The sequence below is a fragment of the Clarias gariepinus genome, chromosome 16 (assembly GCF_024256425.1).
Source record: "Clarias gariepinus isolate MV-2021 ecotype Netherlands chromosome 16, CGAR_prim_01v2, whole genome shotgun sequence".
Classification (NCBI taxonomy): domain Eukaryota; kingdom Metazoa; phylum Chordata; class Actinopteri; order Siluriformes; family Clariidae; genus Clarias; species Clarias gariepinus.
Window position 1 is genome coordinate 4,140,545 of NC_071115.1, and position 14,456 is coordinate 4,155,000.

The 14,456-nt window shown below is 37.3% G+C and overlaps 2 protein-coding genes across 2 annotated transcripts in view; both read left to right on the forward strand.

The window, feature by feature from the left end:
* The first annotated feature begins 273 nt into the window (after nt 1–273).
* Nucleotides 274–8,969, forward strand: pyya (peptide YYa). Its single transcript, XM_053514800.1, has 4 exons — nt 274–348; nt 3,356–3,543; nt 5,844–5,927; nt 8,629–8,969. The coding sequence occupies exons 2-4, from the start codon at nt 3,356–3,358 to the stop codon at nt 8,651–8,653; spliced, it is 297 nt and encodes a 98-aa protein (XP_053370775.1). The 5' UTR covers nt 274–348; the 3' UTR covers nt 8,654–8,969.
* A 1,234-nt stretch (nt 8,970–10,203) lies between these two features.
* The window catches only part of mpp2a (MAGUK p55 scaffold protein 2a), a 13,768-nt gene continuing 9,515 nt past the window's right edge, over nt 10,204–14,456 (forward strand). Inside the window, exon 1 of the mRNA XM_053514883.1 lies at nt 10,204–10,263. The gene's annotated coding sequence lies outside the window, so the exon portion shown is untranslated. The remainder of the gene's footprint in view (nt 10,264–14,456) is intronic.

Below are 14,456 nucleotides of genomic sequence, written 5' to 3' on the forward strand. Positions count from 1 at the left end.
CTCTAACGGTCGCCGCGCGCGCCGGGTTCACTGCCGCCTTTTCAACGTCTTCATTCGCGCGCAACAGGTGCTAATTACACCCGCGCGTCGAGCTCGCGCGCAACAAGCTCCTGAGATTGATTGATTGATTTCGAAACGTGACAAAATAATAATCTAACGGTGATGTCGTGTACGTGCGCCCTCGTGCTAAGACCCTCCCCCTTCCCTAACGCAACTCCGAGCAGCGTATAAAAGCGCACGTGAAGCCGTGGCCACATATCAGCGATCAGCGCACGCGTCACGTCTGAGTTCAAGGACTTCGGCTTCAGTTAGATCTCAAAACCTGCAGCTTTGATCTCAACACCAACAGTAAGTCTCGTCTCATCACACTTCTTTAAAAAGCATTTATCTTTTTCTTTCAATGCATGAACCAAATAAAGAAAACAGTATACCATATCATAAATTATTATTATTATTATTATTATTATACCAGTGTATTGCAAATGCAACATATTTGTGTTGTGCAACAAAAAAAATAAGATGTGCATGTGTTTCAGATTCAATAAGATATCACACAAACACATTTATATTATATTTCAAATACAATTGCAGAAATTGTTTGTGATTATTATTATTATTATTATTATTATTAGTTTTGAAACTGCCCACTGTCAGATTTCTATAACTTTAAAATAACAGCATATTATATCAATATTTGTACCATTTGTAGCACCATATGTGAGCCTAATGTTTATTTAATACAAATTTACACAATAATATAATTTCATATTTTGACAGAAATTCAAACTTTTTGTTTTTAATTGCATGCATTTTTTTTATCTGGGCAAATTTTTGCATGTTTCACAGATGCAGTTGTCTGTAACTTTGAACTAACTTAGTTATTATATTACTTAGTATTATATACTAAGTTATTGTATTGCCAAAGTGAGTTATACAAAATATATATAGCAAGAAATAATAAGTGGCACAAAGAATTTAAAATAAGATCAACAACATCTTGACATAAAATATCATATTAAAAAAAATCCTACTTGTAGTGAATGGCACCAGAAAACAACAAAATAATAATTAACTCTTGTTCTTGTGTGTATATGTGTGTGTGAGTGTGGGGGGGGGGGAGATGTATCTAAAAATAGAGTTTATATGAGATATGCAGGTTTTAGATAGATAGATAGAAAGATAGAAAGATAGATAGATAGACCCATGTGCATGAAGATATAAATTCACTGTGGAATGTTAAAACCTGTTCCTTTAAAAATAAGAAAAATCTGTTGCTTAAACGTTACAGCCCGAATCAAACCACACTGATCTACTACTATTGAAATAGTAAATGAACTTTTAATTATGCAGGGTGTTGTGGGTAATAAGGAGCTGCTCTGTTTACTACTGTTTGTTTAAACTGCTGCTGCTGTAACATAATAATTTCCCTCATGGGATCAATAAAGCATATCTATCTATCTATCTATCTATCTATCTATCTATCTATCTATCTATCTATCTATCCATCCATCCATGTTCAGAACCACGGACAGCAACAGCCTCAGCTCCAGTAAGAGACATTGCTGAAAAGTCTCGGACCAAATCACTGGTTTAGAGATTATTAGTGTCTTAATAATCCAGAGCTGTCGATAAGTGTTTAGCTAAATGCATTATCATACCTGTCAGATCCATATAACGACATGTTTGTTAATGAAATTGATTTCTAATACACAGCGAATAACTCATCAGGACCCAAATTTTAAAGCCTTACATTATTTAACTACAGGTCGATTTAAAACTTCTTGTTTTCATTTAAAGTAATGTTAAAGAAAGCTTTAATGGTGCAGTCTGAAGCATGAGAAAAAAGCTAAGATCCAATGGAGCTGGAAGCTCTTCTTAATTGGTGACATTTAATCAAAAAACAAAACGTTTAACTCTGACTAGAAAAACAATAGCCTGCAGTGTTGAATATCTGTTTTTTAAGAACACTGTAGGTAATAAGTCCTTACTGACTAACATTACTCAAAATTTACCTTTACATTAGAACACAATGTTCTCTCAAAAAGGTTCTTACAATCTATAGGGTTTAATCATTCTCAGACATTCTGACAAATTGGAGCACAACGTTCATGAGGATAAAACACCTCCAGTCACATCGACAACTCGGACATCTAAACTCATTAATAAATATTTGTCACATTTTCTACAAAATGTGTAACAGTCTAGCGATTGTTGTGGACGGTACATCATGATGGCTGTGTGTAGGCGGTCTGACGTTACTACAGCCTGAAGACTGCACTTGGTGGAAGCTGTCCGTATAAATTCTCTTTCATTATACAGTGGAGTTTCACTTCAATCAGTTCCAAAAAATTCTAAGCAAAAAAAAAAATCTGAATTAAAAATAAGAATTTTTTTAATTAAAAAAAATATATATATTTTTTTTTACTGAGGATCCTCCGCTTATGGAAGAAGTCGAGCTCTGTTCAGAGCCAAGCTCTCATCCTCATGTCGATAAATCTGAATCCAGATCGGGATTTCTCTAAAGCTGCTACGTGACCGTGATAATTGTTAATTCATTAAATGTTTCCTACCTGGGAGCTCAGGACAAAAGGAAAGTGACATCCGTGAGTGTGACTCCGTGAGTGTGAGGTGCACACGTACACTCGTTCACACACACTCACACACTACGGGCAATTCGGAAAAATCAATCAGTCTACACAATCACATGTCTATGGACTGTAGGAGGAAACCGGAGTACCAGCAGAACAGATAAACTCCACACACATGCAAAGAGCAAAGGAGAAATACGGACCCCGACCCTGCAAGTGCAACTGGAGCGTGCCATGAGTGTTAATGACGCTACAGAGTTTAATTTGTTAAAATTAATTTGTTCATTCTTGCAGGATTCATTTCAGTCTAGATACATATTGGGCACTTATTCAGTACTGTAGGTCTCCTTAATACTGTATGAATAATGTAATAATTAACAGTGTTATTGATAGATAATAATATATTAAAGTTAAAAGGTTAATATGTCGCAGGAAAATCAAGGACACCTGGGTTATGGTTCAAACCACACACATACACACACACACACAAACATACCTTTGGACAGACCAGAGGAGAGACTTGAACCCACAATCCTGGAGGTGTGAGGCAACAGTAGTTACCATCAAGCCCTAAAGTCTTTCAGGTTCAGATTTGAATTTTTTCTAAATAAAAAAGTTAAAATTCTATGGGACAAAATGATGAAAGGACTAAACTCAGGACTAACATGACTTGAGACTCCTTACTTTTCATCACTACTGTGAAATAATAGTAAGTTAAATGTGTCGTGTGTCAACTAGTTGTTTGTTTGTTTGTTTGTTTGTCACAGATGAGTATCATGTTGAAGTCGTGGACCGCCGTCTTCGCCCTGTTCCTGTGCGTCCTCCTGTATCTCGGCACCGTCGTGGACGCCTATCCGCCCAAACCGGAGAACCCCGGGGAGGACGCGGCGCCCGAGGAGCTGGCCAAATACTACACGGCTCTCAGACATTACATCAACCTCATCACCCGGCAGAGGTGAGCGAGACCACAGCGGACTGTGTCTCATGTTACTGAATGTCTCATATGTTAAGAAATTTCCAGGTTTAGGACTTTTATGATTAATAAGTCTTCTTTATTATGTTACAGACACTTAGATTTTAGATTAGATTACTTTGTTTATGTCCTGGTATTCAGTTTCTCATACATATTCAGTTTTATTTAGACCTGGTACAGGTATTATGATTTTAGATGTGTTGAGGATTTTGCATACTGTATATAGTGTATTAATATATAAAGATATAAAGTGAATTGTTATTTATATAATGAGAAATTCCTGATTTAAAACCAATATTATAGAATATCTAAGAGTTTATATACATTCTTTTTAAACGTGAAGGTTTTTTATTTTTAATACAATTGAGATGATTTTATTATAATAAATATTTAAAGTCTAAAACAATAAACTTCATAGGAAATAATAAACTTGTTTAAATCAAAAGTATATAGTATAATTTATAAATATATTATAATATTTTAAAAATAATAGAAATGAATATTAATAATACAAACAAAATAAAATATAATTATATACAATTCTTTAAATATTTATGCATTTTATTTGAATTATTAATATTTATTTAAAAAATAAATAATGGAATAATAAAAAATACATATTTAATAATTAATATTTTATCATATTTAATTATACTATATTCTTTTATTTCAGCTTAATTAAGAATTAGTTGATATACTACAGATTTTTCTGTTTATAGATATTCTATAAAATATTTAAGCTTCTTATGAATCATTTGTAAGTTCTGTATTAACACTTATAGACAGTACAATACACAGAATTAGAGTTCATGATTACTGATATAAATCTCAGGTTCTGAACCCTTTAACTCTGATCTAACAAGTACCGAAACTCCTCTGGACTTCAGGACTCCACGGACTGAGATCAGAATCCCAGAGATCTCATCCATCCCCCGTTCCTGCAGTGAGTCCATCGCTCAGAGCCTTAAACATCATTACGGGTCACTCCGAAAAGGCTGAAGGAGGCGCTCGTTCATGCACCGAGCTTATAAAAGCCAGGCCGATGCATACTGAGTGGTTCGAAATCCAATCCAGAGCAAATTTAGCTGCCTGGAGATTCGTCCCTGAGTCTCTGACTGAGTTTGTGGAGACGGTTATGCTTTCTGATTGTCTCCCTGACATTTGAAAGAGAAAGACTCGTTGTGTGTTGGATCCTGGGCTTCATAACAGACTGATTCCCTCGACCTTTACGATGAATAAGGTTAAAAACATGCAAAAGACAAGAATAGTCCGGATTGAATTTAAAGTTTTATCATCAAGCACTAAACAGAACAGTAAGGGTTGGGTTATCAGAGCACGTTATAAAAGATAAAAAGTTTGTCAACGGGATCTTTTGCAATGTTAAAATGACTTGCTTTATTCTTAGGTGGGAATCGAACCCGAACCCGAACCCTGGAGGTGCAGTAATTTATGAAATATTGTTTCTCATCATTAAAATAAATTTTTCGGTGCTCTCCAGACTTTTACCCACATGCTGAATAAGTTCAAGAGCGGAACGATTAACCGCAGCAACACGAGCTTCTCCTGAGACACAAAGCCATCTTCCATCTGGTGTTATTTTATTTTTTTATTTTCGTATGTAAATATTTGAAAAACAATTAACTGTTGATGGTGATGTTTTCTATAAGAAGATACTTTTTTTTGTAACATGTATGGAAGGAGTCTCCAGTGTCAAATGTTGTTGTTTTTTTGTTAGTTTTTTTTTTATTAAGCAACAGTTTTGTTTTCCTTATGAAGTTCAAGAGAAAGGGAAACACAGACCGTATGCTGATCTGAAACTACGATAGTACGAGATTAGTTTCAGCTCTGAGGGAAAACACCTGCAGCTTTAGCATCTGTGAAACTCAGTGATGATGGTGAAGTGAAACCTTTTTTTAATTATACGTCTCCTGCTTGTCTTTGAGATGCGATGTCCCTCCATACGCCCTGACAGAGACACAGAGCCTGGGCACAACTTCAGGCCAATTACGATCGCTCCTGTAGGCTCCTCGACGCTGTCCCTGTCACAGTACTCCAGGGTTTCGTTCGCAGTGACATCATCCGAGTTGAAAGGTCTGAGAGGAGTAAGAGTGAGCTCATCGTCAGGGCTTTTCATTAGCGAAGGTTAGACGTTGTGATAATAAGGAGCGTTCGTGTTCAGGGAACAGTTTTCTTTAAGCCAAAGTAAAAAGTGTAGGGGGTTATTTAGTGCAGGTTCTGACTCTTTATCTCTGTCTCTCTCTCTCTCTCTCTCTCTGTCTCAGGTATGGAAAGAGGTCAGCTCAGGAGGGAAGTCTTCTGGCAGACCTGCTGTTTGGAGATAGCAACGAGCACAACCAGCGATCAAGGTGAGACACACACACATGCACACACACGACAACAGTAAATATGCCGTAAGTGTTTATGGTTATTTAATAAATAAAAAATTGTACATAGGTTTTTTTGTAGTTGTTGTTGTTTTTGACCCTTTTTTTATCACAACACCTGTACATTAGTGGTTATATTGCATTTTCACTTCATATTGCAGTCGTTATATCTTTTACATTTATATATGTATATATATATATATATTGTATGTACGTATATATATTACTACACACAGACAATGGAACCTTGGATTACGAGCATAATTCATTCCGGAAGCGGGCTTGTATTCCAAAACACTCGTAAACCAAATTAAATGTTCCCATAAGAAATAATTGAAACTTAAATTATTTGTTCCACAGCCCAAAAAAATAAATACATAAAAATAATTAACACAGAATATAAAGTACACATAAAACAAATTAACCTGCATTTTAACTTTTAAAAAGAGTTAAAAGAAATCCCGACAGATAAGCGTTTTTGTTCAAGTGTTTCACGGTGTGTGTGTGTGTGTGAAGCCCCTTCAGTCCTGAGAGAGAGTGTATGAACCGGCTCGGTGTTAACTTACGCGCGCACACACTTTTAACCTCCTAATGAGACTTTATTACACAGTATACCTTTCTTATTTGAATTTCACATAAACACACATTAATGGAAAGACTGTTTTGTCTGAAAAAAAAAGAATATAATATATATTATTTTTGGTTATTTCTTATTATTTTACTACTAGCTGTTTCCGCGACTTTGTTCACGCGGCATTTTGTATAGTTATCGCAAATCGATAGATGTACTTTAATTTACCAGTACACTTGATAACGCAATTGCACTTGTAAGCACATATTAAAACATTTACAGCGCCACCTGTTGAATTTTATAATGAACTAAAGATTTTTTTTCATAAAGTCGATTTTTTTATGATATAACGGTGTTTTTTCTTATTGAAAGTAGCATGTCTGCAGGAAAAAAAAGTATATATGTTACCTCAGGCTCAGCCAAATACACCTGTGAAAAACCCATTTAAATTTCTTTTTTTATTCATGATGTGTGCACAAACAGACAGACATACAGACAAAACTCCAAAAACCATCTTAATGTGCTCCATTACTTATCTCACGTCACCACAAACTATTTTTGGCAAATATATTCTATGTACAGACACGCCCACTTTACAGTTTTATTATATGTATAGATATTATGTATATTGTATCAAAATTAATGGTAGTGGTAGGTGCTGCAAATTTCACGTTCATTATTCATTAATAATTAAGGATATCCTAAGGATTCTCAGTTTAAGTTTTATTTATACATTTCTGCATCATAATCTAATTAACTAATTAATGAGGCCCTAATCATTTAAACGTACAGAATTGAAATAATAATAATAATAATAATAATAATAATCAAAATAATGCTGTTAAAAACATACTGCTCTTGTCTATAAATACAATGTCTTATACTGCACGTCACCTGTGCGTCCTCTTGTGGTGAATATGTTCAACGGTATGTGAGAAATATTATGCAAGATAAACATGTTTTAATCGGTTAAATTCTTAACACCGACTAATGATAAATAATTAAATATTAACATCCCTTATTATTTTTATGTTTGTGTTATATTCATTAAACAGGAAGTCAAACAATTAAGAATTAAATTTATTTCAGTAATTTATATTCATATTATATTAATATAGACATTATATTAATATATAAAAGATGTTTAAGGCCGTAATCAGTTTTAGAGTGTGTAGTATGACCAGGTTTTGATTATTTTCAAGCTTTCTTTTTCCAAAATGAGGGTTACATAAAACACTGATCAGTGCTTTAGCTTTAAAATCTGGGTCGAAGCGTTTTTACAGTCGTACATTAAGTGATCAGAGCTGCGTGAGAGTAATTAGTCATTACACTGAAATATTAAAATGCATCACTTCATGAGGTCAGAGTGGGCGTGTCTGAGCGCGCAGAGGAGCTCTGGGAATGACTTGGTGTTTTTATAGCATACTTCATGAATTTTTCACACCTGAGAGCAGATCAGAGGGACAGATGGGACGGTTGGCGTCCTCTTTATCTCTCTCTCTTACACACACACACACACACACACACACCCTGTCATGACGCACGCTGAACAGCTGAGTGGCCCTGACATTTTAACACACCATTAAATCTGACTTCAAAGGTGCGGGACATGGAGTCGAGCTCTTTGCAGAGAGCAAAAAAGGGAATTGTAGCAAAGGACATGAGCGAAAAGTTTATCCATCACAGCTGAACAGTTTGGGGAAAATATCTACAAGCTGTGTATATTTTCTTACTGTATTTTTCCATATTGATTTCTATATCTTATTTATAATCATTTATAATTCTTTATTTATACATTTAATTACATTCTGATTCCCATGTATATAATATTTTAATTTAATTATAGAAACATTAACATTTTTTCAAAAAACTAGGTAAATATATTGGCATTATTATATGATAATAAATATAATATATGAAATATTCCTAAATATACATATGTTTAACTCAATAAAATTTTATTTATATAGCGCTTTGAAGTAACGTAAATGTGGATCATCCTCAATGTTTATTTAAAGCTTAATTAAAGCACCGTAGACTGTACAAGCTGTCCTCCCTCTCTGTTGTGTGTTGCGTGAGGAGGTTATAACCGTACAGTCTGGTGTTTTTCAGGTACGACGAGTCCTACATGTGGTGATGCTCACTGCTGCCCCCTGTTGGTCTCTTGTGCCTCCCACTCCAGCCCCTGCACCCTGCCACCCTGCCACTGTCCGGCCATCTCTCTTCGTCCTCCACGTTCCTCTCCATCAGCACATCACACTGTACATAATTTGTTACTAGACAGAGAAACCGTGTCTCTGGAAACATCACTGTGTCTTATGGAGGAATTGATGTTCCTGTTTGTACATATTAACGACTGTGATTAAAGGTTTACATGATGATCATGTGTGACGTCTGAACTGTTTGTCTTTGTAATTACTTACGTTTTACAGGAAAAAAAAAGATCTTTAATGTAGTGTTTATCCATGAAACAGAATTCTGTGCTCATTTAACAGTGCGTTGTACTAGAAATTGGTGTTAATGGTTTTTGATATAACAAACTGGCTGAATATTTTAATAATACAGTAAAAACAATTAAAATGCAAAAAAAACGTAAAATATGTCAATAATACTGTACAGTATAAGCATTGCGAAACAAACATCCAGGTTTACACTGTGGATCAGGTTACATTGTGCTCTTTAAATAAAAAATATATAAGTATAATCTATGTCTCATATCCATATGTGTTGTTTGGGCAGACTTACAAATACCACCCCAGTAAATAAACAGTTAACTGACCCTTTAAGGCCTGGTCTCCACTAGACCTCTGAAGCTGTGCGTGTGGTATCTGGCAACAAGACGTTAGCAGCAGATGCTTTAACTCCTGTAAACTGTGTGATGGAGCCTTCATGGATCCAACTTGTTCTTCTTTAGCTCCTCCTACAATACAGACACTCAATTGAGAACTGGAGTATTTGAAGGCCAAGTCAACACCTTTCGTGTTCCTCAAACCGTTCCTGAACAATGTGTGCAGTGTGTCAGGGCGCATTATCCTGCCACTGACATCAGGGAACAGAATTTCCATGGACCTAACTCGGTCTGCAACGATGTTTAGGTAGGTGTAACATCCACATAAATAGCAGGACCCAAGGGTCCCCAGCAGAACATGGCCCAGAGCATCACACTGCCTGAACTGGCTTGGTGCAGTTTTGTTAGCTACTAACCATTGCATACTGGGAACGCCAACTGACCAAGACCTGCTGTTTATAGAAATGTTCTGACCCAGACATCCAGCCATCACAGCGTGGCCTCGGGGCCTTCAGCCTTTAACACATCAACGTCAGGAACTGGTTATTCACACGCTGCCGAATAGTACATATCTCACTGTGTGGGAAGATATATAAATAGTTGTACAAATTTACATAGTATTAGTAGTAGTAGCAAGAATATTATTATTATTATTATTATTATAAAACTACGTAGAAACAAACAGTATATTTAAACCACTATGCTATTATCATATTTCCATAAATATAGAAATAAATCTCATTTCTATAAAGAAACATAAACATCTGTCCCAGAATGAATAATTAATACTTAATATTTAAGGCGGTATGTGAGCAGTTAAAGCGGCTGGTGGGCCCCACCGTGCACTCAGACTGCCGCGGCCCCTTTAAGACCACCGCGCCGATCCGACTGGTCGCGAGCGCATCACGGAGCAGCACGGCAGACGCACGCGCGCGGTTCCAGGAGTCGGACACAGACAGGTAGAGTCTGAGCGTTTATTTATATCGCTATTATTATTATTGTATTATTATTTTATCTTTTTTTTTTTTTTAATCCGGTTTATGTGCGTTTGTGTTAAAAGCCAGGTGTAGCGGTTGCCATGGCAACGTTTTCCCCCACGGTCGTGATGTTTTCTTGCTTGCACGGGGCCGTGTTTATCGTGTTTGCGTGTGCGCGCGCGTGCTGTCCTCGCGAGCATCTCCGTGCTTTTGTTCTTCCAGAGAGAGAAATAAAGATGGAGATGGAGAGATAGAGACAGAGGGAAGGAGAGAGAGAGAGGGAATGGAGAGATGCTGAGAGACAGAGGGAGGTGAAGAAGTATCAGGGGAGAGAGAAAAAAACATGAGATGGTTTTATTTGGTTCCTGGTTCTATTTGCATATAATTACACATTCTGATTTATTATTCATGGTCATGATCCTGAGACATCTAAACCTCAGGTTGTGTCTTTATATATAATATTATGTTTTTTCTTTTCATATCTAAAGTATATCGCGATGTATTTTGTACATTACAGGATGTCCCCAACATACAAACGAGTTCCTAGGTCCGATTTGTTCGTAAGTCCAACGAACGCTGTCTTGGTGCTGGGATACTAACACAGTCGGCTACAAAACTAAGATGCTCCATGATCTTGTCCTTGTTCTTTAGAATCGTGCCGATGGTTGAGCGATTCATGTTAAAAGAATGAGCGATTTAATCGCTCTTAATTATTTTCCCTTTTGTCGCCATCGTTATTGCTTGGCCTTTCTTAGCAGTACCAGCTTCATCGCCGCTGCTTTTACACTCACTTCCAGACATCCTGGGACGCACGCTGTATGCACGTGACAATGTACACCAGACATGTGATCAAACTTCCGTGATTGAACATACACGAACGCATGTTTGTATCTTCGGAAAGTTTGTAACTTAAAATGTTTTTATGTAGGGGACATGGCAGGCTTATTATAAATCATCATAATTTCAGCCAGTTAATATAATATAAACATTTATTGTTGCTAAAGCTGAGTATTTACGTATTCTGTAAGGAGGAAAAATCTAATAATCGATCATCTACAGCATTCGTTTTTCTCCCTCAGAATTAAGTCAAAACCTACACACACACAAACACACACACACACACACACACAAAGCTTGTGTCAGAAATGATGTCAGAAAACTTAAAGTTTGTTACAAAGCACTGATGCTGTAATGTATGAAGTCAGATGTTACAATAATGAATTCTCAGACCCTCAACTTTTAGATCAGACCTAATTTGCATATTGTTCTTAATCAGCTTCCTAATTTGCATATTTCTTCATATTTCTACTTTATGTCATTTGCGTAGTGGAATATGATGAAATGCAGCTTTGAATTCATTTTGTTTGTCTCAGTCATAAGGGAAGTGTGTGTGTGTGTGTGTGTGTGTGTGTGTGTGTGTGTGTGTTGCCTGTGATGATTTAGTGTGATTAATGAGATTTACATTTTCTCACTCCAGCACACAGCGCTCGCTGTCCCAGGGGGCGGGGCTATCAGATTAGCATGACAACAAGTCAGGACGATGAACTGGTACACGCCTTCACAGAGCACAAGGCCATTGTCTGTGTGTGTGTGTGTGTGTGTGTGTATGTTTAAGGGGTAACAGATGGAGGGGAGTGGGATCCTGGGCCCCAAGGAGCAGATGGAGATCAGGGTTGCATGTGATGGTCATGATGTAGCGTTAATTAGAAATGTCTGAATGTTTTATTATGTGATTTATTTAGTTGCAGTACGTCAGTTTATCAGTCCGTATCTTTATCTGTCCATTTATTCATTTATTTATCTACTGTATGTATTCATCCATACATACACACATACATACATCAATTAAATTTATTAATTAATACATTCATTTGTCTATCTATCCATCTATTCATTTATCCATTCATCTGTTTTACCCTCTATTAATGTATCCATCCATCATATCTATCCATCTGTTTTATCAATCCACCCATCCATGCACTTATCCATTTGTTTTTGTTTTGTTCATTTTTTTTTGGAGGGGGGGGGATTTTTTCCCCGAATTTTCTTCCTAATCTAGTCGTGTCCGATTCCTCCCCGTCACTAGGGGGCTCCCACATTAAAGATAGTCGGGAGGGCCGAAGACTATCCCGTGTTTCCTTCAAACCGTGTGACGCCAGCCGACCGCATCTTTTCGAACTGCTTACTCACGCACCATAGGGGGCGGAGTAACACACTCAGCGCTATCCGCTCCTTCCGCGTGCGCGAGCTCACAGACGCCCCTGATTGGCTGCATGAAGTACCTCTCATCCCTCCCCCTGAGAGAGCTCGGCCAATCAGCTCTCTCTAGACCTCCGGCTGTGAGAGGTTACAGCATCCCCCGGGAACCGAACTTGTGATCTCCGGATGATAGGGCGAGCACTTTACCACTGCGCCACTCAGGGGCCGGACTTATTCATTTATCTATCAATTCATCCATCCACCTATTTATTAATTTGCCAATGTATTTGTAAATCCATTTATCTTTATTTATTTATTATTCCGTCTATCCAACTATCCCCTAAACATAAAGAATCCCTTTCTTTGAACTGATCATACATACATCTTTTTTTCTTTCTCTCTTTAATCATTTTAAAAATATGCCTAATTCCTAATAATAAATATCTTTCTATTGATCCATCTGTCCACTTAACATAAAAAAAAATCCTTTTCCTCGAACCGATCCCTGCCGTATGATAACATTACATGTCACAGACTGGTTAGAAGCGGTCTTGAACCCTTCTCCCGTTGTTCCTCTATGAGAACCTTTAAAGCTTCTACAGAATGTTGATACGCTCTCAGCCATAAACAACAGAGATTAAAGCACCATTGAAAGTCCTTTTGTTACCTTTCTGTCTGACTGTCTGTCAGTTTATCTATTCATCCGTCCATCCTTCTATCCCTGCGTATATATCAGTCGGTCTACCACCCACTCTACTGTATCTGTCTAATTCTAAGGATTTTGGCAGCACAACAGATCATTTGTGAGAAGGCGGCGTCTACTGATCGTGTCTCATTTCTCCGGTTCTGCGGTTCCGAGTCCAACTGATAAAGTCCAACAGAAACGTCTTCAGTACAATAAGAGTCGTCTGGTTCCCTTTATTGACTATAACCAGAGTTTATTTTTCCTGTCCAGGAGAGACTCTGAACCCTCTGAGCGCTTCCTCCCCCTCGGGAGCTGTGAGTGTAGACACACACACACACACACACACACACACACACACGCTTATCCCGAAGGAACTGAAGCGAATCGATTTGGCAGCGACGCTGTAGAGAGTCAGTGTTGCCTCCGTCAGCCGATTTCTGGAAATTTCTGCAGCTCGGATTCAGTCACTTATGTTCAGTGAGTGCTTTATTCTGGCTGGGATCCCGAGGCTGTATGGGGAACACTGGGTGGGAGGTGGAAATACACCACTGCATCAGCATCATTACATTATAATACGTTCACTTAATTAATACTGAAATGACCCGGTTTAATATAGCGTCCTAGTTTAGATGGAATCCTGCTCAAGTATTTAAATACATGTGTGTTTTTCTACAAATAACCTCTCACTGAAAATGAGGTAACAACCATCAGCTCCATCACTTGCTTGCTCTGAGCCTCGCGCCACCAGCCGACCCAGTGTACCTTTCATTGCAGAATCAATTTACACTTTCTCATTTATTTAGGCGAATTTCAAAAATTACATTAAAATGTCTAAAACATATGAGTTCCTTAAAGAAGCAGACCATGACCGCTTTGCATCTTCTGCAAATTCTCGTGTTTTGCAAGAGTGTGGCTTCTTCTTCTTGTTTGGTGAAATACTGATTCTCTGGCTGGTGCAAAAAAGATTATCACTTTATACAAGACATGACGATTAAACAATCAACAGCATACAGGATTTCAGTGTTAATGAAATACTTCAAATTTAAATAAAAAAAATGGCTTGAGACAAAGCAAACAATAAACATTATTGAATTGATTAAAAAATCACAATGCGTCAACAGTCTCCTTTTGATTGACAGCTCTCCATATGTGGTGGCGTAAGTGGAATTGTTGAGAAATAGTATGTACACCCTCTTCCCCCTGAGATCATGGCCACTCTGCTCCCTCGACTGAGCCAGGATTTAAACTCTCCATGTAATGAGGTGGACACTTTTCTTTCACGTCTCTTAAG

Bases quoted from the DNA above. Each gene is read 5' to 3' on its own strand.
- pyya (XM_053514800.1), top strand. From the start codon at position 3,356: ATGAGTATCATGTTGAAGTCGTGGACCGCCGTCTTCGCCCTGTTCCTG. The intron at 3,544-5,843 runs GTGAGCGAGACC...TCTCTGTCTCAG, and splicing joins AACCTCATCACCCGGCAGAG to GTATGGAAAGAGGTCAGCTC. The intron at 5,928-8,628 runs GTGAGACACACA...GGTGTTTTTCAG, and splicing joins GAGCACAACCAGCGATCAAG to GTACGACGAGTCCTACATGT.